At 48.9% G+C, this 25590-nt stretch overlaps 1 protein-coding gene across 3 annotated transcripts in view; it reads left to right on the forward strand.

The window, feature by feature from the left end:
• The first annotated feature begins 389 nt into the window (after positions 1-389).
• MARCHF2 (membrane associated ring-CH-type finger 2) overlaps positions 390-25590 on the forward strand; it is a 34103-nt gene continuing 8902 nt past the window's right edge. Inside the window, exons 1-3 of one of the 3 annotated variants that reach the window (XM_030966799.1) lie at positions 390-445; positions 12919-13138; positions 16631-16826. In XM_030966799.1, the coding sequence (XP_030822659.1) occupies positions 12963-13138; positions 16631-16826 (372 nt within the window). In that variant the 5' untranslated portion in view covers positions 390-445; positions 12919-12962. Of the gene's footprint in view, positions 446-661; positions 747-906; positions 1165-12918; positions 13139-16630; positions 16827-25590 lie in introns of those variants that run through there. The other 2 variants (XM_030966800.1, XM_030966801.1) reach the window with 2 other exon arrangements.

The raw sequence follows: 25590 nt of genomic DNA on the forward strand, positions 1-25590 counted from the left end.
GGCGGTGTCCCTCTGTCCCGTTGTCCCTCTGTCCCGGTGTCCCGGTGTCGCTCTGTTCCCATGTCCCTCTGTCCCGGTGTCCCTCTGTCCCGCTGTGGGGCCGGCGCTGGCCGAGCCCTCCCGGCCCTGGGGGCGGGGGCAGCGCGGGGGCGGGCCCTGGGCTGAGGGCGGAGCAAGGGGGAAGGGCGGGGCCCGGGTGTCGGGGCGGGGCTGAGGAAGGGCGGGGCTTGGCCGCAGGGTCGCTATTGGCCGCCGGCTGTTGCCAGCGGGGTCGCGTTGCGACGCTGGCGGGTTACCCGCAGTCCATTGGACGCTCGGGAGCTGCGTCAGCGCGGTACGGGCGGGGATTGGCGGGCGGGCGCTGGGGGGCGGGGCCCGGCGGCCGCCGCAGCCGGCGCTGGGGCGGCGCGCGCCGCGCTGAGGGCCGCGGGCGCCGGGAGCGCAGGTACCGGACGCGGGGGCGGCTGGGCCGGCCCCACGCCCCCGCGCCGCGCCCACCGGCCCGGGCAGCGCTCCGGCGCGGGGCTGCGGCCGCGGGAGCGGCGTCCCGGCCGGGCCGGGCCGAGGCTGGCGGGCCCGGAAGCCCTGACAGCCCTCCCGGTGTCCCCGCCGAGGGGTGGCCCCGGTGTGCGGCATCGCTCGTGCTTGGGAGCCGGAGCCGCGCTGCAGGTCTCGGGGCCTCTTCCCCGGAGCGGCTGCCGCTGGCCCCGCTGCGCGCACGGGCCCCGTGCGAGACGTTGCCGCCGGTACGGACCGCGCCGTGTTCGCTGTGCGGAGCCCCCGCGCCTGAGCCGCGGCTCGGCCGGGCCGGGCTGGGCTGGGCTGGGCTGGGCTGCCACTGTCCCCCGGGAGCGCCGGGGTTGTCGCGTACAAACGTCACCGGGGACAGAAGTGCCGGCGGTTTGAGAAGCGGTGTTTGTTCATTAGATTCTTCTTCCCTGGGTATAAGCAGTGATTAGGAAAAGTTTCCTTTGCCTCTGGGCTCCCGTACCTTTTTTTTTTTCACGTGTTTGGGAGCGTTCTGGTGCCTGTTTTGCCTCCCAAGACCACAGCCACGCTGCCTCGTGTGCAGAGATTTCTCAAGAGAATGAGCTCGGTGTCACCGTGCAGCTGAAGAAGTTGCTGCAGTCCTGTGCTGGAGCAGCAGCTGCTTTCCTCCGTGGTGTAAGCTTAGGGTTTGTGATGGACTTTTCATAAACTGGCAATCTTTAACTTTCTGTCTCATTTAAACTCAGGTTTCTTGAGCCGACTGTGTCAGGCCAGAACTGCTGGTTTGTGGGATTTATCCAAGGGACGAGCCTGTGGCTCTTGTACAGGAAGGTGATTGTGACATGGGAGGTGTTTTTGTTGCAGTCTCAAACACCTGCTCTTGTTGTATCTAGATCTGGTGGGGGGACCAAGATTACAATCCAAAACGCCATGCAGTGGTCTTGGAGGCTTCTGGAGTGTGCAGTTGCTTGCATGTAGTGCCCTCAGAAATGGTGTCACCAGGCGTGGGGTGGTACCTCTGCACTGCATGGTGCTGCTGGACCAAGGAGAGTTTAGGCTGTTGTCCTGTTGGAAGGAGCTGTGCAGAGCTCGAATTTTGCAGGCAGGCAGGTGAGGTGTTGCATGTCGGGGATGATGATGGTGAGCTTGAAGTGTCAGGGTTATCCAAAGCAGCTCTGGTTTTTTATTCTGCTTGTTTGTATTCAGTGTTCTGTCCCTGCCCTGATGTGTGTGATGAAGGTCTGTCTGTGGGGATGTGATTCTCATCCCATCCTGTGCCCTTTATTTGTTCATCCCTAAGGGACTGTTTCTGTTCTCTCTTAACCCTCTCTATTACCGGCCCTTCATTTTCCTTGGCACTCTCATTCTCGTGCTCAACTCTCCTTCCAACAAGCATTTATCTCTGTGTCTTTCCCTTCTGATGCAGTTTCTAGCACTTTCTTGACCTTTTTCCAGGTTCTTGTTGAGAATGCCTGTGATGTCACTGTGGCTGGCCAGCTGCTTTGGCTGTGGCTGGTCCTGCTCGTGGGGACCTAAAACCCTGCTTGGCTGCCACTCACACGTGCACAGTATAATCCTCTGAATAGCTGGATGTTGGTCTTGGCTTTCCAAAGCTAAAGGGTTTTAACACTTTTCTGCATCCTCAAAGGATTATGCAGGGGAGTGCTTGGAGGCTGGAAGTGCCCTGGTTTTTCAGGTGTGTTTGAAGCTGTGATGGTGTGTCACCCATCAGAAACAGAGGCTCAAAGGGAAGGGAGCTGGGACTCTAAAATCCCTTTGTCACATGCACCGTGACAGTGAATTTAATAATTCTAGTTGAGGACAGACGGTCTAATTCCCCCCAAGCTCACACAGGGGAGCATTGCAGGCAGCCTGCAACAGTAGGGAAATCTAAACTGCCAAGAGCAGAACAGGTGGCACAGAGAATGGCCAAGTGTGAACCTAATGTGTAGTTCATGGATATTCTATACCAGCCATACAGCTGGGGGTGTCTGTGTGTGGTTAGCTGATCAGCATCACTGCCTAAGTGGAAACAGAAAATGGCATCAGAACTAATGTTCCTCGTTTTGGATGCATTTGCTCTTTTTTGCTGTGGATTGCACAGGCTGCAGGGTGAGGTCACGCTGTGGTGGACGCCAAGAGGCCCATGCAGATGAGCAGAGCTACAATGTACTGACTGTGAGCAGCTTCCCACAGAGTTCTTGCCTTTGTGGATGCTGGGAGAGGGCCTTTCCTCTTCTAGCTCATTGATGATGGCCTGCATCAAGCAAGTGTAGCACACCATGTTTCCCTGGGAGGAAGTAAGCACTGTTTTCTTGAAACAGCATGACCAAAATCAAGTCAAAATGCATCCATGGCAAGCTGAGCCTGAATATGGGCTCTGAGACTGAGGGACTGTTGCAAGTCCTCAGGATAGGACTTTGTAGTACTTCTGCAGGTAGAGGCACAAAGCAAAATGAGCATTTGGGGACTTGTTTCACTATTGTTTAAAATATCTTGTTTTTTCACACTAAGACCACAGAAGCTTTTCTTAGAAAATGTAGGGAGGAATCCAGCATTGTGAACTATAAACTACATGATGAGTTCATTTTTTCTCCACTTGCCTTTGACTTAGCTTTGGATATTTGGAGATTTCCGAGTTTCTCTTTCCAAACTAGTTTTTTTTTTTCCTTCTAGACTGAAGTTTGAGCTGGTGTGTCTCTTCTCCCTCCCAGTCTAATTTACTCTGGTTAACTTATGCTTCTGCCTGCTCTTAGATCCAGCCTTTCCCACAGTAGAGAAATGGTCTCAGTTACTGACTCTTGTCCTCTTGGAAGCACACTGGGCACATCTCAGTGAGTGACACCTGGGCACACAAGCCATGAGGTGAACTAAGCCCTGGGACTCCTTTCTGTGAAGGAAACGAGCGCAGCACTAAGCCAGGGTAGGCGAGTGGGTCTCCATGAAGTCTGTACGTCAGCTTTACTGGCTGCTAAAGTGACGCATTAATCTGTGCTGAGGCTTATCAAGTGTGGCTTATCAAATTCATGGCTTATCAGCACAGTTCATGTCATGCACGTAAACAGCAGGATCTCCACCTCTCCAGTCCTGGTCTTGTTCTCTTTCCAGCTCCAACTGCAGCAGCTGTTCCCTGGAACCTGTGTCTTTGTGCCATCTTTGTTGTAAGTAGACCAGCTCAGCTGTAGCTCATTGCAGCAGCAATGCAGCTCAGCTGGGAGATGGGGCTCCCCACTGCAGCTGGTTTGGGAGAGCTTTTAGTGGCTCATCTTACTGGGTGAAAGCAGGGAAATCACTATTGAGTGTCTCAGGGTCTTGTGTACCTTTCCTGGGGATGGAATGTGCCTCTCCTGCTGTGCAGTTACAGCCTATGAGAGCCCTAAGCACTGAAGGTAAAGTGCAGAATGACAACATCCTGAAAGCAGGGACTGCTGGCATGTCCTGGGGCAGGGACTGAACCCTGTGCATCCTCCAGTGAAGGGAGCAGCCCAGCAGGAGCTGTACTGAACTGCAGCTCTTCCTACCCATCTGCCTTGCAAATACCTTTTCTGGCCCAGGCCTCTCTAGAACAGTGTTACAGTTTGGAATCTGTCATTTGCCCCCATTTCAAATAGATAGGCATCTGTAAGTTTTATTCTGGATTTTTTTGTAGCAATTCTAACTAAGCTTTTCAATTCCTGATAGAACCTGAGATGATTTTGTGTGGTTAACCTCAAGGACAGAAGTGCTCTAAGTGCTGTTGCAATTTTAATCAGTTGTCACAAAATTAGTGATCAAAGCTGAAGGAAACATTCTCCTCCAGTTCCTAAAAAGAGGAAACAAGGGACAGGGAGCAGCACTGGCTCAGGAAATAAAAGTACAAACAAGTCAAACTTATCTTCTAAAGCACTTCTCTGCAAAAAGGAGAACGCACCAAGCTCATGTAGTCTTGGCTTGAACAGGGATTTCTTTGTTCAAAGCTTTGAGAGCTTTAGTTCTGTTTCAGCTGAAAGCTTTCTGGGGTTAGAATTGAGAGTGGTGGGAGGGGAAAGGTAAACTTCATTTCTGGGCTGTTTTCAATTTATTTCCTCCCTGTTTTTCTTGTACTTCCCTGCAGACAAATCAGACAAGGCCTGTGTCCAGAAGAACTAAAAATGCAGCCTAAGCAAAACATTGCAAACTGAGAGAGTTTTGCAGCACAAATACCAATTCTGAAGTTTCACTTGATGATTGAGGAGGGAATCTGTAGCAGTAAGGAGTGGGCAGAAGGGAGGCACTGGTGCCATTGCCTGGGATCAGTGACTCCTTCTCTCTAGCTGACCATGGCCATGCTCTCAGTGCGTGTCTGCCTGCTCTGGAGCTCTCCAGAGCAGGGTGGTGAGTCACAGCTGCCTCTGGTGGTGCCTTTGCTGGAAAGCTCTTTGAAAGCTGAACATTCTGAAGAGATTTGTGATACGGCTAGGTTGAAAAATAGAAATAGTGAAGTTAAATTCCAGATCAGATGTCTCTTGGGAGCTGAGTGTGCTGCCTGGCTTCGTGCAGTGGCTGCCACCGGCCGCGCTTCTCTGAGCATCGGGGCAGGCAGGGCTGCACCGGGCTTTGCTGGTGGTTTGTTCCAGCTCAGTCCATCTCCAAGCAGAGTGCTGTTATTTGTACAGCAGTGTAAATGGTGCTTTATAAACCAAGGAAAACACTGGGGAGAATGCAAGTTCTTTCTGACCTGGGCTTCCCAATCCTGAAATAATGTGTTGCATCCTCCTGAGTCACGCCCTTCGAGGGACTGACCAGTTCTGTGGTGTGTGGGCACTGCAGTCTTGATCTGGTGCCTGTGTTACTGCTACACTAAAATCCTGTTTCCTGAGGTATTAAGCATAGCTGGCAAATCCATTTGTTCTGAACAAACTGCAACTGCCTGGCAAGTGACTGTGCAGGACTGGGGAGCACTTGAGCTTTGACCTTGCTGGAGAAGCTGCCTCTGTTTAAAGAGGAGCTCACTGAAGCAGTAGAGCTGGGAAGCAGAAGTGTCTGCTGCTGCTGTTTTGTAAAGCACATGGGTGCAGAGAGATGTGAGAGGCCATGCAGTATTCCATGGGTACAGATGCAATACAACAAGGCCACACAGTTATGGTCCCTTCAGCAGAGCAGGGCTGTGCTTGTGTCTGGTGGGCTGGCTGTTGTCCCCAGTGATGGACGGCACTCTGCAAGAATTGTTTTGTAGGCATGATAAGACATTTTTTTCCACCCTGGTTCAGGGTTTCAGTTTCAAGTCTTTCTAATGCATCTTCTTTCCCTGGAAAGAGTAATAAAATGCAGAGGGATGTGGGTGCAGAGACTGCAGTTGCATTATGTAGTGAGTTGTGCTGCTGTTCATCTTTAAAAGCTGATGTCTTTTGAATCCTCAGAGAAGTCACAGGTGTTCCTCATGCCCCAGCTGGTTTTTGGTTGTTCCCTTATGAAACTTGTTATTAAAATGACTGAATTTTGATTGGAGATACCCTCTGCAAAGAATTTTCTTCTAATGTTGCAATTCGTTTTTCCAGATGTTGGTAATTAAAGTGCAGTAAACTTTCCTTTCATACAGCCTTGTGGCAGATAGCAAGTCTCAAAAGAGCTGAGATAACTTTGTTCATTTTGGCATTCCAGCTGTAGCATACAGCCTAATTGTTCCCAAGCACAGGAAGAAAAAAAATCATCCTTTAGGCTTCTTCTTTTTATACTGATTTTTTTTTCTCAACATCTAAGCTTGAACCTTTTGCTTCTTTTTGAATATTGAGTAACTTTATTAGGCAATGAAGAAAACTTGTTTGAAAAACAGTGGGTGAACAACATGACAGGTACCCTGAAATGAATGGAGCTCTGCTGTGTTGCAGTTCTGCTGTGTCCACATGACACTCATGCCTTTGGCCTTGTTTAAAACTTGGGGTTCTCCCCTGCTGGGAGTCCCACCAAGACCCATAGGAGCTGTGCCTCAGGAGCTTCATCTTTGCCAGCCAATAGTTTTCCATTGCTTCAAGACATGGAGATGAAGTGAAACTACTGCAATGTTAATCCAATATACTGGCATTTTGAAGAGGAGGGATGTGTGTGGATGTTGGCTTTGGAAAACAGCAATTATTGATCACCAAGGCTTGCTGCAGTATTTTGCTTGGGGAATAGAACTCAGATGCTGGCGTGTCTCCTTGGAAAAAATGGAAGTGGAAGATTATCTCTTCATCTGTGTCTGCAAACTCATTTGCCATAATCTAAATAATCAAGACTTCAGAGAGCTTCTAGAATATGTCTAAATAGTTTCTGAATATAGAGAAGTTATGATTGTTTGTCCCCAGCAGCAGCAGCCAGTGAGTGAAGCTTTGAGTTACCACTGACTGGTGCTGAGCTGCGTGTTTGAAATAGTGGAGAGGCAGCCCAGGCAAGTGCAGCTGTGGTCATGTACAAATGTGGCAAACACAGGAGTCCAGAAAGGCTATGTCCTCTAAGCTTCTGGCCTCCTCCTCAGTGTTATAGGGTTAGACTTGGAGCATTTGTTTTTAAACTCTGCCCCAGGGATGAGGCAGGTGAGCCTCTGGAGTCAGCCCAAAGCTTTTGCTGTTAGAGGTGTAGGAGGAGTTTCCTGGTGTGAAGTTTTATCAGAAGGTTCTCAAGCTCCCAGAACGTTGTGCCTTGCTTATTTTATTCCCTTGCTTTTTGGGATTTGTTTTGAGCCCAGCGTCAGGGCTATCCCCTGGCTCTGACTCACAGCATTGCTCCACTGGCATCCTCTGAAGAGCAAGTTATGGCTGAAGTGTTTACAGCATCTCCTTTAGTTGAAACTGACAACCAAATGTTGCAGGCGGGGCAGAAATAGAGAGGCTCCTGGGGAGTGAAATGGTTTCCCGTCTGTTATTTACCAAATTTTAAGATGTTTTAGAAGCTGTTGCTTCAGATGGCATCAGATCTTTTATTGAATATTGAGGCATATGCCATAAAATGCTGTGTCACTTCTCTCACTGGACAGGGCTCCTTGCACCCTGACTTTAGGGCTGTTGTATTCAGGTGATTTCTGAGCACAGGACTAAGGAGGTTTCTTCCCAGGCCCTGAGCGATGGGAAGAGTTGCTGATGGCTCAGTTGGGGGCAGATCCTGAGCTGGCTTTTTGGGTACTTTTAAGGTGTTACATAGGAGACCTGCAGGGTAACTTTGGGGAGTCAGTTGATGTATAAAATAGTGTATTTTTAATAAAGAACAAAATAATACTCTGGCTTTCAACCCTCAGCAGAAAGTACGTTTAAACAAACAAAACTGTAAACAAAGCCCAGTGTGGGACTGGTTCTTGGCGGGAGGGGGGAGATGGTTTGGGGTTTTTTTGTTTTGGTTTTTGTTGTTGTTGGTTGGTTGGTTGGTTTTGTTTGTTTTGTTTTGTTTTTCTTTAGATTAATCCACTGATACAACCTTTTACCAGTAGCAGGGAGCACTTCAGGCCACGCATCCCATCTGTGTGTATCTCTGGTGGCAGTCCTAGGTGTGTGATCACTTGGGTGTGAGAGTGTAGAGGCATGATGTGGAGAAGGGCCACTAACCCAGAGCACAGAGGCTACAGATACACTGGTGAGGCTGGTGCCTCAGTAGGCAGAACTGGTACTGGAGGATGTGCTGCACACCTGGGACTGAACTGGGTTGTGGGAAGATGTGCATTAGCTGTATGAGGTGGGATGTGTGAGAGCAGGTGCTCAGATGTGTGCAGCAAGCAGTTCTTTGTATGGTCTCCCTCGAGATGGAGAGAGATGTTCAGATGGTTGTAGGGCCCAGGATTTGGGAAATTCAGTTTTAGTGGTGAAAAGGAAAGCACTAATGTTAGGAAATGCCCTTTAGCAACTGAAAATCTTCAGTTCACTGGTGACATTTGCAGGATAATATGATTAGAAAACTCAGTGTCTGTGTGCCCAAAGCGGCTAAAAGGGCTTTGGAAAGCAGGCTGGGAAGCTTTGCACCCAGGCTTAAACATCAGCTCATGTGAGCAGGGGTCAGAGCTCTGATTTGCCATCAGTGAATGGGTTAGCTGCTAAAAATAAAAAAAATCCTTGTGTACAGATGGGTGGGTTATGTTGGCTGCACGACTTGGTTATCTCTGTGATACCATGGGTGAGGGGCCAGGGCTCGGTTCCAGCAGTCAGGGCAATGGGTTGCTCAGTGAGAGGAACAGACCTGGCTGATGGCAGCCTCACGTGTTGGGTGTTCTTTGGTGGAGATGTCCCAGGGAAGCCAGTCTGTTGAGGAGCTGGTGTGTACACTCTGCACCCAGAGCAGGGGGAGCTGGCTCTAGTTCCAGTTTGCTCTGGATCTTATCACAGCCACAGGATTGCTCCAAGGCTTTAGACTGGTGGGGATATTCATTAGTGGACAGGCCACAACCTGCACCTGACAGTCCCCATTACTGCCATCATTTGGCTGAAGCCTTTCTTGTTGTCATTCTCATCTTGACTGTGCTTTTCTCTTTGTGGCTTTGATCCAGACGTTCATCTGGTGTGCTGTGGTTTCCCTGTCTGGGAGAAATAACTGTTTTGTCCATCTTCAAAGTCCAAATACGGAGAGCAGAGCTGGGGGACCTTTCAGCTCCTTGACTTCTGCTTACTTCTGCTGGGCACATCTCCTGCATGGAGAGCACTGGTCCAACCAGATCTCTGCAGTTTTTTGAAGGGGTTTTGCCCACCTCATTGCCCTTTGGATCATACAGACTGGATTACATATCTCATTGCAGTGCATGAGGACTGATAAGGGAGAGTATCGTGCAGGTGTGTTTCACTTAAGCCATGGAGCAGGATCCTACACCAGCAGCCTGGTCTCTGCCTTGGGGCAGTGACAGAGCACAAGCTGCTCTTCAGAGAACTGACTCATTTTGCCGCACGTGTTAGAGTTTTGGAATTCTAGTGCAGAATTCACTCTTCTGAGACAGCTTTCCACAGACAGGGTTTGGGTTTTTGTCAGTTTGAGTAATTATCTACAAACTCAGCCCTTTATATTCTGGATCTGCTCAGAAGCTGAGGATGCAAAATGTTGCTGAGAAGAGCCTTCCCATTTATTTGCTAATGTCTAACTATGGCAGCAGAAGGGATGTTGATAATAAACCTAGTGTCTCTGAGACTTTTTTAAAAAATGTGTGCAAGAAATGTATCCCCAAGGAATGGGCTCAGAAAACACAAGTGCTTAGAAAAAAAGCAGTGTGTGGTTCAAACCAGCTGTTTGAGTCTTCTTTCTCACACTGAGATTTTGATGTTTCTGCTGTAAACAGAGCTGGGGAAGGGGCTGGAGCACAAATCTGATGATGAGTGGCTGAGGGAGCTGGCTGTTCAGAAAAGGAAGTTCAGGGGGGACCTTCTTGTTCACTAAAACTCCCTGAAAGGAGAGTTCAGCCAGGTGGGGGTCATTCACTTCTCCCAGGAAATGAGTGACAGGAAGAGAGGAAACAACCTCAAATTGTGCTGGGGAGGTTTAGGCTGAAAAAATTCCTTCATGGAATGGGTGGTCAGGCACTGGCACAGGCTGCCCAGGGCAGTGGTGGAGTCACCACCCCTGCAGGGATTTAAAAACTGTGGATGTGGCACTTGGGGACATGGGTTCGTGTTGGGCTTGGCAGTGCTGGGGGAGCAGTTGGACGAGATGATTTCAAAGGCTGTTTCCAACCTGAACGATTCTGTGAACACTGGGTTTGGGTTGGATGAGCCGTCGACAATTGTGAGAGAAGGCTGTGTGTTGATGTGCTGATCCTTCAGGAATCAGGAAAGGGACTGACTTGGCTGTACACCATGGCTCATGTTCCACTGGATATAGGACTGGGACCTGAGTGCACTGCAGATGTTGTCTTTGGATTTCAGTTACTTCTTTACTTCTTTACTGACCATGAAAATCTTGCTGCTTTTCCTTCATATTTGCTGAATGGCATGAGTCAGATATTAAAGCAGTGACTTCAGGTTCCACCCTGGGCTGGACCCTGACAAGGAAACACCAAATAACTGGTAACAGAAACCTGTGCATTTCCTGAAGAACAGCAGGGTGGCCATTCCCTTCCAGCCCCAACAGAGCCCTGGAGCACGGCCATGGGGCTGCCTGTGTCTGTCAGATGTGGAGCACAAAGAGCCTCAGTATAAATACTCCCAGGACACAGTCAGTGAGGGCAGTTTTATTCCAGTATGCAGAATGGACTTTTTCCTCTGAACTTTAAAATAAACAACATTTTGGCCAAACAAATGGAACTGACCTTTTTATTAAAAGCATATATCTTCTCATACTTGTTTCAGTAAGAGGTTGTTAATTTTATAGAACTCCTTAATTTGCAGAACAGCTGACTTAAGTAATTCCAATAGCATTTATCATCTCACTTTTTGCTCCTTGCAGCTGGAGAGTTTGTAGCCTTTTTTTTGAGGAGGAGAAATAAGAAAAGTAGCTCTAACTCTGTGTGTTCTTTGCACAGGTGGAGCGAGAGGCTGAGTCTATCAAGTTAATTTTTAAGTTGATTAAAAGATTCAAGTTCATGTTGAAGAGGATTGACCTGCCCACAAGCTCAAGCTTATTCCTGCTCAGATGTGAAGGAAGGACTACAGATAGTTATCAAGAGCAGCTTTGAAAAAGAGATTAGAAAGTCTTCTATTAGAAACTATTCTGTAAAGTGAGGGAATGCTACCAAAGTTGTATCTGGTTCTGAGTCATCAGTGAAGGGCTCTCCCCCTCTTGAATGCATGTACGTGAAGGAAGCTGTCCTGACACATGAAGCCCTTGATTGTGTGAGTTGCTTAATTTCCAAGATATGAAAAAGCACTTGTGCTTACCCAAATCAGTGTTTTCAGGACTTCAAGGATCATGTTCTTGTACCGGCTTTTTGGCTTTTTTCCTCTGTAGTGTGGCCAAGCCTCCAACCAGGAACAAGCCCTTATTTTCTTTAGTTATTTTTGTTAGATTTTGGCTTAGTTGAACCTGACAGAACTGCAGTTTCATGAGAATGTTTGACTCCTGTTGTGCTCAGAGATCTCAAAACAAAAGCCTTTCCTTGGATGGGATGGTGAAGGTTTGTTTGCCTGCTCCTACCCCCAGGAGGCAAGCATTGCGGATGATTCCCCCCACTCCCCCAAAATGTAACAAACCTAATTGTTTTCATATATCTTATTTGGGGCTGTGGTTGTTTTATTTCCTTTTATTCCTCCCCCTTTTTCCTTTTTATTGCTTTCATTTGAACTTCTTTTATGGGTTTATTTCATCTTGAAATCCAGCCACCAGGATGAGGCAGCATTCCAGCTCTGATCCCAGCAGTGCTGGCGCACAGGGATTACTGTGCATGCCTTACATAAGGCAGTCCTGTTTACAGACACAGGGATTTTGGTTTTACCAGCAGTACAGTGTTGTTGGATTGTGTTCAGTGTGACTCACTGTAACCTCAGCTCTTTATTTCTGCACAGCTGCCTCTCAGGTACCAGGTTAAAGGCACTTGGCAAAACCAGGATTTTTCTAAATGTGCAGAGCATACCCTGTTTTGGGGATGAGACACCCCCTGCCAGGGAGGAACATGGCTGTTTCTGGCAGCTTGGGTGAGCTGCTGCCTTATCTCAAAGGCAGAGAGCTCTCCTTTCCACATGTGGCTCATCAGAGCCAGCTCCTGGTTTGCCTTGTTGGGCTTTTCTCTGCACCTTCTCTCCATTTCTTGCATTTGCTGTTTGTTCCATGTCTTTTCTTTGCTGGGTGAATGTTGAAAATGTGCTGGTGTGCTTTGCTGTTTGCAAGTGGCTTTTGTAAAAGTCGTGGTTGGTCTGAACAGTTGAAAGGGAAAGGAGTCAGGCTGGCCTGCTGCCCTTCCCAAGGAGCATTTTTGATGGTCTTGGGATGTCCATGTCTACACATTCACTGCTGGGATGTACCACAGCGGATATAGAAATGGAAGCATGTGTATTTCTTCAATGAAATAAAGAGAAAAAACATCAAAGATGGGATGGAAGAGCCTTTTGGGCTTGGACAGTCTTTCAAGTGCTCAGGAAGCTTCTGAAGGCAGCTGAGAAGGGCCACCCGAACCCAGCCACATAAACTGGTTTAGGTGCCCTGTTCAGGTGAAACTTTGCTGTATTTATGGAGAGTATGAATGTAAGTTTTCAGGATGGCTCTAGCCAGAACAGCATAGGCCCATGAGGCTTCTGGTTGCCTTCCCCATCTCTGTATCAGCACATTCAGTTTGAAAGGCTTCATCAGGTTAAAGGGTGGTTACCAGGAGTTCTCTCTGGGAAAGGCAGATTTGCAATTCTGATGGTAAGTTATGTAAGTAGAACACTTGGAGCCTTAATGTTATGGTAAGGCAGCCTCACAAAGCCTATTAGAGGGGACAGAAGACTCACAAAACGCGCGTGTGTTGGGGCCCTGGGGTGCTCCTAGCGCAAGTGGGGCTGGAGGATGGTGAGGGGTTGGGGATTCCAGGATCTGACTGTGGTGCTGTTCCTGCAGGTCTCCCGGGTGCCGGGCCCGGGACAGCGGGGCCCAGAGCTGCCATGACGACAGGCGACTGCTGCCACCTCCCCGGCTCCCTCTGCGACTGCCCGGGAAGCGCTGCCCTGTCGAAGTCGGTGGAGGAGTCGGATATGGGCCGCCCTCAGTACATCACCCAGGTCACGGCCAAGGACGGGCGGCTCCTCTCCACCGTCATCAAGGCGCTGGGCGCCCAGAGGTGAGGCTGCTGCAGGGACCGGGCTCGGAGCCGCAGCTGGGCCCTTCCCCCGGCTCGGGTGCAGGGAGACAACAAAGTCTCGTTTTGTGAAGGAGTTTGCCGGGGCGCTGATGGCGAGCGTGGCTGCTGGCGGGCCGGCCGCTCCCAGTGCCCTGGCCGGGCTCCTGCAGCCCCTCAGGGCGCGGGCAGCGCCTCCCGCCGCGCTGCTCTCCCGGCCTCAGGGGGTGAACTTGGGCCGTGCTCGCCGGGCACTGCGCTGTTCCTGGAGACGTCTGAGGGGCTGCAAGGGAGCACAGCCCTTATTCCAGGAACGTCCATGGAGTGAAGGCGTGGTGTTGATCTTCAGCCGCAGGGAGGGGATGGTGTTTGTGTTGCAGGAACTGCAGCATCCAGCTATTGCTAGAGGGGACACGTGGCAGCTTCACTAGCTCAGACTCCTCCCGATGCAACTTCTTGTGATTTATTTTGAGTAGCTTCCAGAGTAGAGGACATTTGGCAGCATTGTTCAGTCCGTCTACTGAGAGCTGTCACATTTTGTGTTCAGAAATCCTGTCTGAACAGCTGTTACTTGTTTCAATGAGTTTGGTCAAACATTTGTGTGATATGAAAGCAGTGATTGCAGACATGGGGGAGGGATGCAGGGAAGCTGGATGAGAATAGAGGCAAACATAATTGCTGCATCCAGCAAACCTGGAGCAGGTCAATAAAAATGTGAAAGTAACTGGGCTTGCACTCTGGCAGTAGATAGTCAGGGTGAGAAGTTGTTTAACCCTTTAGAACTTGTGGGGGTGTGATAACTGTGTGGGAAAACTGCCTGGAAACAGGTTAAAAACCCTAATGTTTTAGGGTTTAATGTGTAGGGTCAACCCATAATGATTCCTTATGCTTCTACATGGACGCCAGTTTGTTTCTTGTGGTGACCGGTTTCAGTGTCTTCCTTGTCAGCAGCACTTAGCACAGCAAAGCCAAGAGCAGTGTGAGTGCACTGGAATGTTGCATTACCAATATGGTGTCTTCAGCCTGCTGGAAAGCTGTCTGAGTGTGCATCATGTGGGAGTGTGACCAGGTCCCCACCCGGCAGGGGAAAGGAAGGAAGGAAAATGAAGTCTGATAAGAATTCTTTTCACACACTGTCAGTAAATTTTTTCATTTTGGGTTGTTTGTTGATAGCCAAGGTTATAGTAATGTTCTGGAAATATGAAACTTTGCAAACAGGAAGAGAACGGGTGAAATAACTTACAGATGCTTTTCTTAGGAAATGACAGATGCATGAGAGCACTGGAGGCTGTAGGGGATTGTCTGTCTGTGTCATTAGGGCTCTGCACGCTGTTCTGGTACAGCATTTTATGGCAATAAATTTGCACAATTATCAAATAATTCAAATTGGAAGGGAATTCCACAGGATGTCTGGTCCAGCTTCCTTTCAGAGCAAGCCTCTTGTCTGATGTAATTTCCAGGATCTTTGAGGATGAAGTTTCCACCACCTTCCCAGATTCCTGTTGCACCTTTTGCAGGAATTGTCTTGGCTGAAGAAATCTCCTCAATAAAAGGCTTGTAAAAAGGAGGAGAGAACATGTATCAGTGGTTTACCAGTGATGTTTGGCAGAGAGAAGAGGATGGTGTACACTGGGTGTAATTTGCTTTGCAGCCCTAAATATAAATAGAAGTTCAGTTGGGATGAAACCAGCTAAATACTGAATTGAAAGGGGTAGAGATCTCCTGTGGTAGAGATCTCCTGAGGAATCTTGCTTCTCCTGTAGCGAGCTGACATGCACTTCCTTGCTGGCTCTTCCCTTTCCCTTATGTCCCACCAACTTTTTTCCCCAGTGTGCTCCTTTTCCTTGAACTGTGCTTCCATGCCTCACTCTTGCTTTCTATGCAGACTAATGGAGGTGGTGCTGCTGGTTTTGAAGATTGCTTTGGCTGTTGTGTTGCAATCCCACAAACTTCTCTAGTCAGGTGGGGTTTTTTGAAGTCAGAATAGCAATTGAGTGTGAACTATGATATGGGTTCAGTATGGCTTTTTTTGTTCTGTCAGCAGTATCTAGAAAAAGGTGATATCTGATACCACTCACCTGGATTTCAAGAGGACCTACAATAGGATCTTTGAAACAAAGATGTTCCTTTTTCACCCCCTCTTGCACCCCCAAATCTGGGCAGCTGTGGATGTAAGAGGAAAACTGTGTGAAAGAAATGGCTGTTTGGAAGGTGGAAATGAGATACTAGTGAGGACCTGGTTTCCATGGTCCAGGGAAGGCAGTCCTGCCCTGGGCCTCTGCTGTCGAGCATTTTGTTCCTAAATGATCTCAGTGATTGGTGAATGCTGAAGAAATTAACTGAACTGCTGAGAACAGCAAACTGTGGTGTCTACAGCCATCTTGGGCTTCCCAGGGAGCCTAGAACATCCTCATCATGGGGCTGGCATGTGTGGCACAGGGCTGCTAAGAAACCTGTGCCCTTGGGATGCCAGCTGGGATGCCCCATCTCTGTAAGTGTTCCAGGCCAGGTTGGCTGGGGCCTTGAGCAAGTTGGTCTAGTGAAAGGTCTAGTGAAAGGTATAGCACTAATTGTTCAGTCAGTGGTGCCAGCTGAAGGTGTGAGGAATATCTTGGGAACAGATGGATGCTTTGAGTGCGATGAGCAGCTCAGGCCTCCTGCAGGGAAGGTTGCAAGTGTCTCTGAAAATATTTGTTAGTTGCTTTGGTAGATATCTCTGGTTCTGTGACGTTCTGTGTGATTCTGTAGTTGGAACTCGTGGCCAAGGAAGTGTTGTTCCTGAAGCACCAAAGCATTTCTGCAGGGCACTTGTTGTCTGGGGAGGGTGTGCCCACAGGATGCTGGAGAGTTACTGGGCAGTGATGGGCAGAGGGTTTGGAGACCTTGCTCTGGGTGCACACCTGCTGTGAAATATATTGTATTCTTGAGGAGGTGAGCTTCCAGGGTCAGTTCAGTTGTTTCTTGAAATATTGCTGTTCCTTTTGCAGTTCCTGCTCAGCCCAGGCTGCAGAGCTGAGGTGGGCTGAGAGTGGGTAGGTGATTTGGTAAATGTGACCTGATTGCCAACCTCTTGAATAGCTGCAGGTGGCTGGGGCATGCTGTGATTACTGTGGGTCATTTGGCTTTGCTTTGGGTGTCTGGATTTGCATGAGTGCTTTAGGCTTGGTGTTGGGTCTGGTATCAGCCCCTGCCTGTGGGCAGAGCTGAAGACTACGGGACGTGCGCTGCAGTCACTTCTGGGGCCAGGCTGATGTGCCATCTTCTCTTGTTGTTATGGGTCTTCCACACTTTAAATTATCTAAAATGTCCTGAGCCACCTCCATTGCCCCCTGAGACTGGTTTCTTGCTGCAGCAGGCTCCTGGCATGCTGTGCCAAACACTGCCTGCTGTTCATGTGCCTTTCTGGGGCTTGGTGGGACCAGACCCTATGGCAGTGTTGTTCTGCCTGCTCTGACTGTGATTTCATTCTGTTTGTCTCTCATTCTGCCTCTTCAGTGATGGTCCCATCTGTCGAATCTGTCATGAAGGTGGAAATGGGGAGGGACTGCTTTCCCCATGTGACTGCACAGGAACACTGGGCACCGTGCACAAGAGCTGCCTGGAAAAATGGTTATCCTCCTCCAACACAAGTTACTGTGAGCTCTGCCACACAGAATTTGTTGTAGAAAGAAGACCAAGACCCTTGACAGAGGTACCATTTTCTTCCTGCTTCATTTTTATTTCCATATCATTTGAGAGAAAATGACTGATTGCCCTACTGTTCTTGTAGTTCTTGGTGTCTCCTCCTCCTTGCAGTACCTTTGTACTCACAAAGAGTCTATTTGAAGAGATCAAGTCCCTTGTCAGACCAAGTGAGGTAGCTGCAAACATGCAGTAGTGGTGTTTAGGGCATCTCCTGCCTGTGACCTGCCCACATGCCACCTGCCAGTGGCAAGCACTTTGCTTTTTTGGCTGTGCTTTAATGCCTGAGCATCAAATTGCAGGTGTCACAACATGACTGACTGAATTATGAAGTTCTCATAAATATTCTTTTGTTTTGCTCCTGGTTTTAATCTTATCTCAGTGTTAGATTAGTGCAGCTCTCTTGCATGTGCCTTCCTTGTCATGTTCTGTTGAAAAGTGAGATGTGGTGATTGCTGATACTGTTTGTAAAAGACCTGTCTTCCCATAACTAATATTGATGTGTGCTCCTTCAGGCTTTGCTCCTTCCTGCTGCTCTGTGCTCCTCTCAGTTGAAGGAGAAAATAGGACAGGGTTCAGCAGGTCCTCATGTTCCTCTCTGTGTTGACCACAGGGGATCAGTCCCTCAGCCTCCCAGAGCTGGAACATACAACGCAGGCTCTGGCTGGTGCGTTGGGTTTTTTTGTTTTGGGAACAAAGGCAGCATGGACCAGGCCATTGTCTGACCTCTGGGTTCAAGTGTACATCCCCAAAAGAGGAATAAGTAAACCGGAGAGGTACAATACAAAAGGCTTAAGGATTTGTTTAAGAGATGGTTTAATATGTCTGCAGTTGAGTGAGCTCTCCTGTGTCAGTGTGCTGCTGGCTTCGTTCGGGGGTTCCTTCATCACACTGTGCAACTGCAGAGGAGTGTCACTCTGCAGCTGGGCATTTACACATAACAATTTTGGGAGTCCCAGGTTCCTGCAGCCATCAGCCAGTGGGAGCTCTGGGAGCTGGTTCTTAGCAACAGACTCCTGTTACCTGGCAGCTGTTGGGGATTTGTCACTACCTGCTACCAGAGCATGTGTGGAGGCAGGGTTATTTCGGATTTGTCATGGTGACTGCTCTTGTCCACTCTCTCCTGCCCCTTGCCCCATCACTTAGGTCAAAACTGAGTCACAACTGGAATTCTAAGTTGCTTTCCACATTTCTGTTTCCATCCCCATGAATTCTAGAGGTTGCTTCTTTTCTCTTTCCACCTCCCTCTGGAAACAATATTTGTCCCCTCCTCCTTTCCAGAGTCCCCAGATCTATTTCTCATACTCCCATCTCCTCCTAGTGAACCTTCGAGTGGAAAAGAGTTCACCAATTCAGGAAGCATTCAAGCTTCAGTTTGCAAAGTAGATACGAAGTTTTAATGACTGTTTAACTTACAACTGATTGTCATGGACTGGACAGCCCCAGACAGGAGGAGGCTTTAGCCTGCCGCGCTAACCCAAACCATGTATCTAGCGCAGTAATTTGTGTGAGCATTACCTCAGTGGTTACTGCTGTTGGGGTCTTACTACTTCTCTCCTAGCTGCTCAGACATATCAATTGGTGCTTTGGCCAATATCTCTCTAACAGTTATTTCAGAGGTTGCAAAACACTGCTTTAAAACATTTAGGAAGGGCTGTACCTTGGCTTTGAGAACACAGTGCAGGCAAGCCCAGGGGCAGTGATCTTGCTAGGGCTTATGCAGGCCAAGTTGTGAGTGCAGATCTCAGATGTTTTAGCTTAAGAGCTGGTTAATAAATATTAAATATTCCTAGCCAGAAACAAACACGTGGGAGTGCGTTCAGCCATCTTTCACGATGCTGTGGCACCTCATAACAAGCATAGGCTTGGAAAACTGCACACTCAAATAAAAGCTCAAAGGCTGGTGTGTATTGGAGGAGTTTTTCCTGTGACACCAACTCTGTGCCTCCATCTGGCATGAGGAGCTTGCTGGGAGAGTGGGACAGAAAAGTCTTGTCTGTATTTCAGTGTGGGTGAATGGGCATTCCAGGACGATTAATTTTAGTTCCTGTTGAAATTTGTGAAAAGCCCCTCTGGACTAGAGCCTCTAAGGGTATGGTGATCAACAAACAAACTGTGAGTGCTGAGAGGTGATGGGTGGGCAGCATTTAATGAACTCAAACACAGGAGAACTGCCACTGTGTTTTCAGAGAGGAATGGACTTCTTGAGCCATCACTGTCAGCTGGCAAAGGCTTTGGGATTCCAGTGGTTTACTACTTCTGGTGTATTTGGACTGTCTGTGAGCACAGTGAAGGAGATGATCTACTCTGTTGAGGTGTCTGCTGGGGAGCAGCTTGCCTGAAGTGCCTTGTGAGCCTGGAGGCTGGTAGAGCACGTGATGAAAGTCACCAGGTAGCTGGTGAGAGTGATCCCCGCTGCAGAGCAGAGCCTAACATGGTACAGCCCCAGAGCAGTTCCCTTGCCAGCAGCTCAGGGGCAGAAAGGTTTTCCCTGGCTTGGAAAGCAGCGTATAACCTGGTTTGACACAGCCCATGGTAGCAGGCTGCTCTTGCCCCTCTTCCAGGGCTGGCAGCATGCCCCAAGGCGATGGAGTGCACTGGGTGGGTTACAGCAGTGTGCTGTGGCTGCAGCACTCAGGTGTGCTGGGGCCCTGCACAGCCCCGTGTACTCATCAGCACGTGTGCTCTGTGCCTGGCACACCATGGCTGGATGGCTCCTGCTAGAGCAAAATGGCTCACCTGGCTTGAAAGACCACCTGGTTTTGTTGTATTACTTCCACCACGCAATAAACCCTCTGATCCTTGCCTGGAGCCTCGGGAAAGTGACCTGGAGTTCAATTTCTCATTTTCGCTGGGAGCTCTTACAGCCACTTTGAGCTCCTGCACCACTGCAATCTGCTGGGCAGAGGCAATGACAGTGACTGTGCTTCATCCCATGAGGTTTGCTGGGGTTAGAGGTCAACTGACCAAGTGTGACCACTTTGGGAAGCTCCTGCTGGTAGCAGAGGCTCTGCCCTTTGGAAGGAGCTGATAACCCCTTGGCCAGCTGGCTGGCACTTGCCATTAATACTCTGCCTGCAGTCTGGTACAATCTCATCCCCATACCAAACCAAATACTTTTGGGAAGTGTCATCTCCAAGTTGTTCATCTGTTTCTGAGAAGAGGGCTTGGGAAAGAGGCTGCTTAGTCATTTAAAAATGTCACAGTTCCCCAGCCACCTTATCTGGGAAGTTCTCTGCCTCTTGGTTGTTTGTGAGGAGGGGTGGGGAGTGTTTTGAAACTTTAGGGGAAGTGATGTTTGTGGTGAGTGTGCTGTTGAGGAGCCCTGATAAAAATCCACTGCTCACCAAGTAAAGCTGTGAAATCAAAATAGAAATTAAGAGCAGAGGATAAATGGCTGGAGACTAGGACTAGGAATGATGCAGGGGCATGCTGCATGGCAGAAGGGTCTGCCCCGTGTGTGAAAGGCTGTTCCAAGCATTCTGGCTCTCTTTGGCTGTCACTTGGCCACAAGGGACTTTGGTAACATGGTACCTGCTGCTGCTGGGCCTCTGAGGAGAAAGCAGCTCTTGCTGTTGGTTCTGCCATGTCCTGCCTTTCCAGCCTGGGGAAACTTAGAGCTGGTCATAGTGGCTGCAGCAGTCACTGGTCAGCTCATCTGTGGGGAGGGACCATCAGCTTCATTAAGAACTGGCTTTGTCATGTGGTTTTGAGATCCTTCAGAAGGAAAGGGTCTGAGGCTGATTTTGGGATGCAGGAGACATTTTGGTGAGTACTGGGGGGAAGCTACATGGCCAAGTTGAAATGCTTCTGTGTAAACTTCCTGATTTCTTAGAAGTCAGGAAATGCCATGTCCAAAATTGCCTTAGTTTTTACTTCAGGCCACTTGTCTATCTGTGTTACAGTGTGGTCTTCATGGTCACAGGCTGTGTCTTCCAGAAGGAGTGCATGGATGGAAGATGCTCACTAGCTAACTGTATTAATCCTGCTGTGTCCTTGTTCACCAAGACCAAACTATTCATTTTCTCACAAGTTTCTCTGGGGTACTTATTGCTGTGACATCCAAGCACTTCACAAACAGTAATTGAATTTTGCAGCCTCTTTTACAGAGGACAGGTGTCAACTTTGTCCAGTATGGATTAAAGATAATTTGTTAATAGAATTATATTTTTGTTTTCTTTAAGCAGCCATTGATTTATGTTGTGGTCTGTTCAATGTAAAAACAGTGACAGTGTTGACTGCCAGTATGCCTGATCTCTGAACCCAGAGTGAGAAACTCATCTGAGCCCAGAGCCAGCTCTGGCAACCACAGGCTAGCCCATGGGTGTGGGGGAAATATCTCCTGCAGTTCAGCCTAGTTGAGCTGTTTTTTAACTAAGAAGCTGGTTGAAAGCTAAAAAAAAAAATGAAAGGCTTTGGAAAAACTGTCCAGCTGTGAGATCACTGGGCTGAGTGGGGGCATGTTTTGGGGGACATGTTTTGAACATGCAGGTGGAGATGGAGATGGAGAATTGACCTGCAGCCCTGAGTGGAGAGTTTCGTAGCCAGAGGTGCAGGACACTGGTGCCTGTGCTGTGAGAGGACAGAGAGGCTTCTGCTCGGCTCTGAAGTGGTCTCCAGCACAAGACAGTTGTGGACCAGGGGTCTTGAGTGAGGAGCATGTCCCCAGCAGAGAACAAAATGGCCAGGCCTCAGAGAGGGATGGTTTTCCTGCATGATTGCTAATTTAATAGACCTCCATATGTTTACAGAAAAGTGATCTGACTCCAGGACACTCTAGCCAACACGGCTGGCATAGTCAAAAAAGGCAAAATACTTTCTGTGTTCCCTGGAAGATTTTGTCATTTGATATTTAGATGAAGTATTTGAAGTGTAAGTTAGACCAGACACCGTTTTCCTGGAGGAAGTACTTTCCTCTTTGTTCTAATAATATCATGCAGAGGAAATGCCCAGTTACTGCCCAGGATTCTTCAGAGAGTATCTGTACCTTTGCTGTCCAGAGCATGGCAGAAGGAGGAGCACAGGCCTTTGGACCTGAGGGATTGCTGCAGCCTAGACAGCTCTTTCTCCCAGGCCACAGGTGGTCATACAATTCTCTAGGCATGATTGAGTTTATTTGTCCTAACCTTTCATGCCTTAAGTGTGCCTGAGCCAGACCTTGTTTTTTAAAGTCCTATATAGTGTATGGAGAAGGAATGCCCCTTGTGATCAATTAATTCCTGCCTCCTTAGAAGGCTAAGTTAGGATGTGTCAACTTGTCTGGAGGAGTCTGCCTCTTCATGTAGGAGAACCAGGCAACTTGTGTACGAGTCAAAATATTGCCTCCCCTGCCTCTGTCCTTAATGTTTTCCCTTGCACATAAACTCTTCTCTTTGGTCTGGGGCAAAATCCATCACAAACCTATTTTCTCTACAAAGTGGTCTTCCTGCTGGAGATAATTTGCCCTTTGGGATTTCAGGCAGAGCTGTGTGGATGGAGGTGTTTGGGACTGTATTGGGTGCGTTGTGTATTTCCAGAAAGTATTGCCAAGGGTGACTGTGGCTGTGTTTGTACAGCCACAAGCCCTTCTGCACAGCTCGTGCCCTTCTCCCTGCTGCAGCCCACTGCCCACAAAGGGACGTGGCTGTGTGGGTTGGTCTGTATTGGTGTACCTGAGCCCACTCCTGCCCATTTTTACTTTCCCAGGTTACCAGCAAAAGTATTTCCTCTCCATGGCTGCCTTTATTGTGTGTTTTGCTGTGGCACCCACCCTCTCATTTCTCTCTCCAGTTCATTAACCGCTTGTAAAGTGTTAAAGTTTCAAGCTGTTGTTAATTTTGTCCCCTCTGAGTGTTTCTGATTGGACTGAAGAGAAGCACCACCTCAGCAGCCCAAAGACTCCTGTTTGGGGCCATTTGCCTCTGCTGTGAGCCAGCTGTGGTTTCTGAGGCCGGTCCTGGCATGGGGAGGGGTCAGGTCAGGTCTGTGCAGCCAGCCCAGGTCTCTGCAGAAATGTCCTGGGCTTGCAGGTCAGGCAGGTGTCAGAGCAGCAGCTGCTGGGTCCCAGTAAAAATCACTCCGTACTCCACAGGAAGGGTGTGTTTTTGTTCACACATAATGTAAATACCAGGGAGAGGAGCCGACACGAACTGCTGGTGCAGAGACTAAAGACTCTGGCTTTGCTAAAATTACTAGGAGGTTGAAAGTCAACATACCCTCATGGTAAAAGCTAACAAGTACAATGCAGGACTTAGTCATAATGCTTCTGCAAGCATTTAATTCCTTTGCTAAGGCAAAAATCATTTAAGACATCTCACTAATTCCAAAAAAGATTTCTCTGGTGAACCAGTCACTGTTGGTGCAGTCCAGCCACACCTTTTGTTTCCCTATTTTTGTCCTTGGAGGAAATCTCATCACAGAGTCCCAATAAAATTCTGCTTCCGTGTTTCAATTCTGCTGGTGTTTTCCAGCAGTGTGTGTTTTAACAACTTTATTTATAAATGGGCTGCTTTAGTGATTCTGGTGTGCTCCTTTGCCTCCTCAAAACAGCTCCTCCTTCCAAGAGTGCTGTGCTGTACAGGAGCCTGACAGTTTTTTGGTCCTGCTATTCTTCTTGGAGTTTATGGTGCAATTTTGATTATGATTACTTTTCAATGACTGCTAACACTTTTGGTTCACCTAAACTGGATATTTTATGTAGGTCAGTGGATTATTTTTTTGTCTCTTGAAAGTACAGTTTTCAAACACAATGTCACACGCAACGAAATGTGTTTGAAATTCTCTGAGGAGTTGCTTGACTGCAGGTTACGCTAGAGTAGGGGACACCTCCCATGGGTCTGTCACGTGCAGTCCTTCTGCTTCGTCTCCTGAGTCTCCTGCACCTCTGTGGCTGTGGGAGGTGCTGCAGAGATGTCCCTGGAACACGAAAAGGGAGGTTGGCAGGCAGGAATTGTGATGTTACTCCTGCTTGCGTTATTAGGGAAAGGAGTTTTGCCTCTGGGCGCCGCACTCGCTGTCCCCCCTCCAGTTCGGAGAATTGAGCTGTGATATAAGCTCTGCCCCACCCTTCCTCCAGCCTTATCTTCCTTGCAGACAGACTTTTTCCTTTGCTTTCCTCGAACTCTTCTGCTGAACTCACTGCACTGTTGTCTGATCCGTGTTCCTCTGCTCTTCCCCAGCCCACCTCTCTTCTTGCTCAATGCACACCTCTCTTACATTCCTCAATGTAGTGAAAAACAAATCCTTCTTGGTTCCAGCTGAGTTCCCACCCCTCAAAACTTTTCCTTTCTCTCTTTACTTGAGTTTGCTGTCTGGAGGAGCTGGTCACAGGTCCAACATGAGATTCTCTTGGCACTTCTCTGTGCGGCCCTGGGCACTGCTCTGCATAAAGCAATGGCCTGTTTGTGGCCAAAACAGGAAATATCCTTGCACTCTTGATGCTCACCAGCACTAGTCTTCCTTACCTGTCCATCTTCAGCACTTTGTCCAGCCCAGTCTGTGCTGTGCTGATCCAGAAGACCAGGGAGCTTTCTCTGAGGTGGTGTGATCCCCTACTGGCACGGGTCATGGTGTGGCAATTGCCATGGTGCCACCAACCATGGAAGCTCGTGCTGCTCTCTCTGGACGAAAGTGTCCCAGTGACCTGCAGCACTGCTTGGGTCTGCTCGTCTCCTGTCCACCCTTTCTAGTGCTCCTAAATCCCTTGGGTCAGGCCAGAGCCCTGTGCTTCCCAGCAGCTGAGGGTGTAGGGAAGGCTTTCATGCTGTTCAAGGAGAGATTTGGGTTGTGGAGGTCTATGGAGCATTGTTGGCAGGTAGCTGGGGGAAGGAGGATGGGGAGGGGCAGCTTTGTGCAGCATTTAACTGCCCTGCTTGCAGGGCTAGGGGCATTTCTGGGTCTTGGCTTCCTGAGTTCTGAGTATTCTGTCAGAAAACATCCCTTCCCACCTTGGTGAAGGAGACAGGACCATTCTGCTGGGGCTGCTCATGGAGCTCGATGGCCTGCAGAAAGGTTTTGGTGCAGGCCCAGAGAAGGGATATGAGAGTCCTTCATCTGAAGCTGTACTATTTGATTCAACATGTTTCTCAGTACAGGTACAGCACTAATAGTGCAGCTATGATCAAGTTAATATGATTTTTTTTTCTGGCTTTTATAGCCAGGCACCAGGTCAGCAGTGAAAGGAAAATCAGCAGGCACCTGAGAAGCCAGAGGGTAACTGTTTGGTGGGCAGAAAGCATGTGGGATGTTTTGTAATGCAGCCAAATGCTTGTGTGGTGCTGTGGCTTGCCATTGTGCTGTAGCTTTGAAGCACGTGGGGAACTCTGGCAGGGTTGGTGGTGAGGCTGGCAGGTCACACTGGTCCTGACTCATGGCCACCAGAGCGAGGGGTCCAGTGCAGGGCAGGGAGAGATGTGAGCACGTGCTGGTCCCTCCAGTGCCGTGCTGCACTGAGTGCTGCATGGGATGTGTTCATGAAACAGCTGACAGCTCACATTCAGCCACTCAAGGTGAGTCAGCTGTGAGAATCAATGAAAGCTAATTTTTAAAGCACCCATTTTTAAGCCCCCAGACAGACTGCAGGGTGCTGAGTGCTGCTGGGAGAGTCCCTCTTCTGTCCACTCCCCTTGGTCCCAAGGGACAGAATGCAGCCCAGCCTTGAGATATATGGAGCAGCAGGTGCTGAGATGGACAGGCTGAGAGACTGCTCTGATATGCTTTGAGTTCTGGTCTTGGCTTCCAGAGGAGCTGATGATGTCCTGGTGCCTTTTACTGCCTGCTTTCCTCCTGCCTCCCAT

This window comes from Camarhynchus parvulus, chromosome 28 (assembly GCF_901933205.1).
Source record: "Camarhynchus parvulus chromosome 28, STF_HiC, whole genome shotgun sequence".
NCBI classification, from domain to species: Eukaryota; Metazoa; Chordata; class Aves; order Passeriformes; family Thraupidae; genus Camarhynchus; species Camarhynchus parvulus.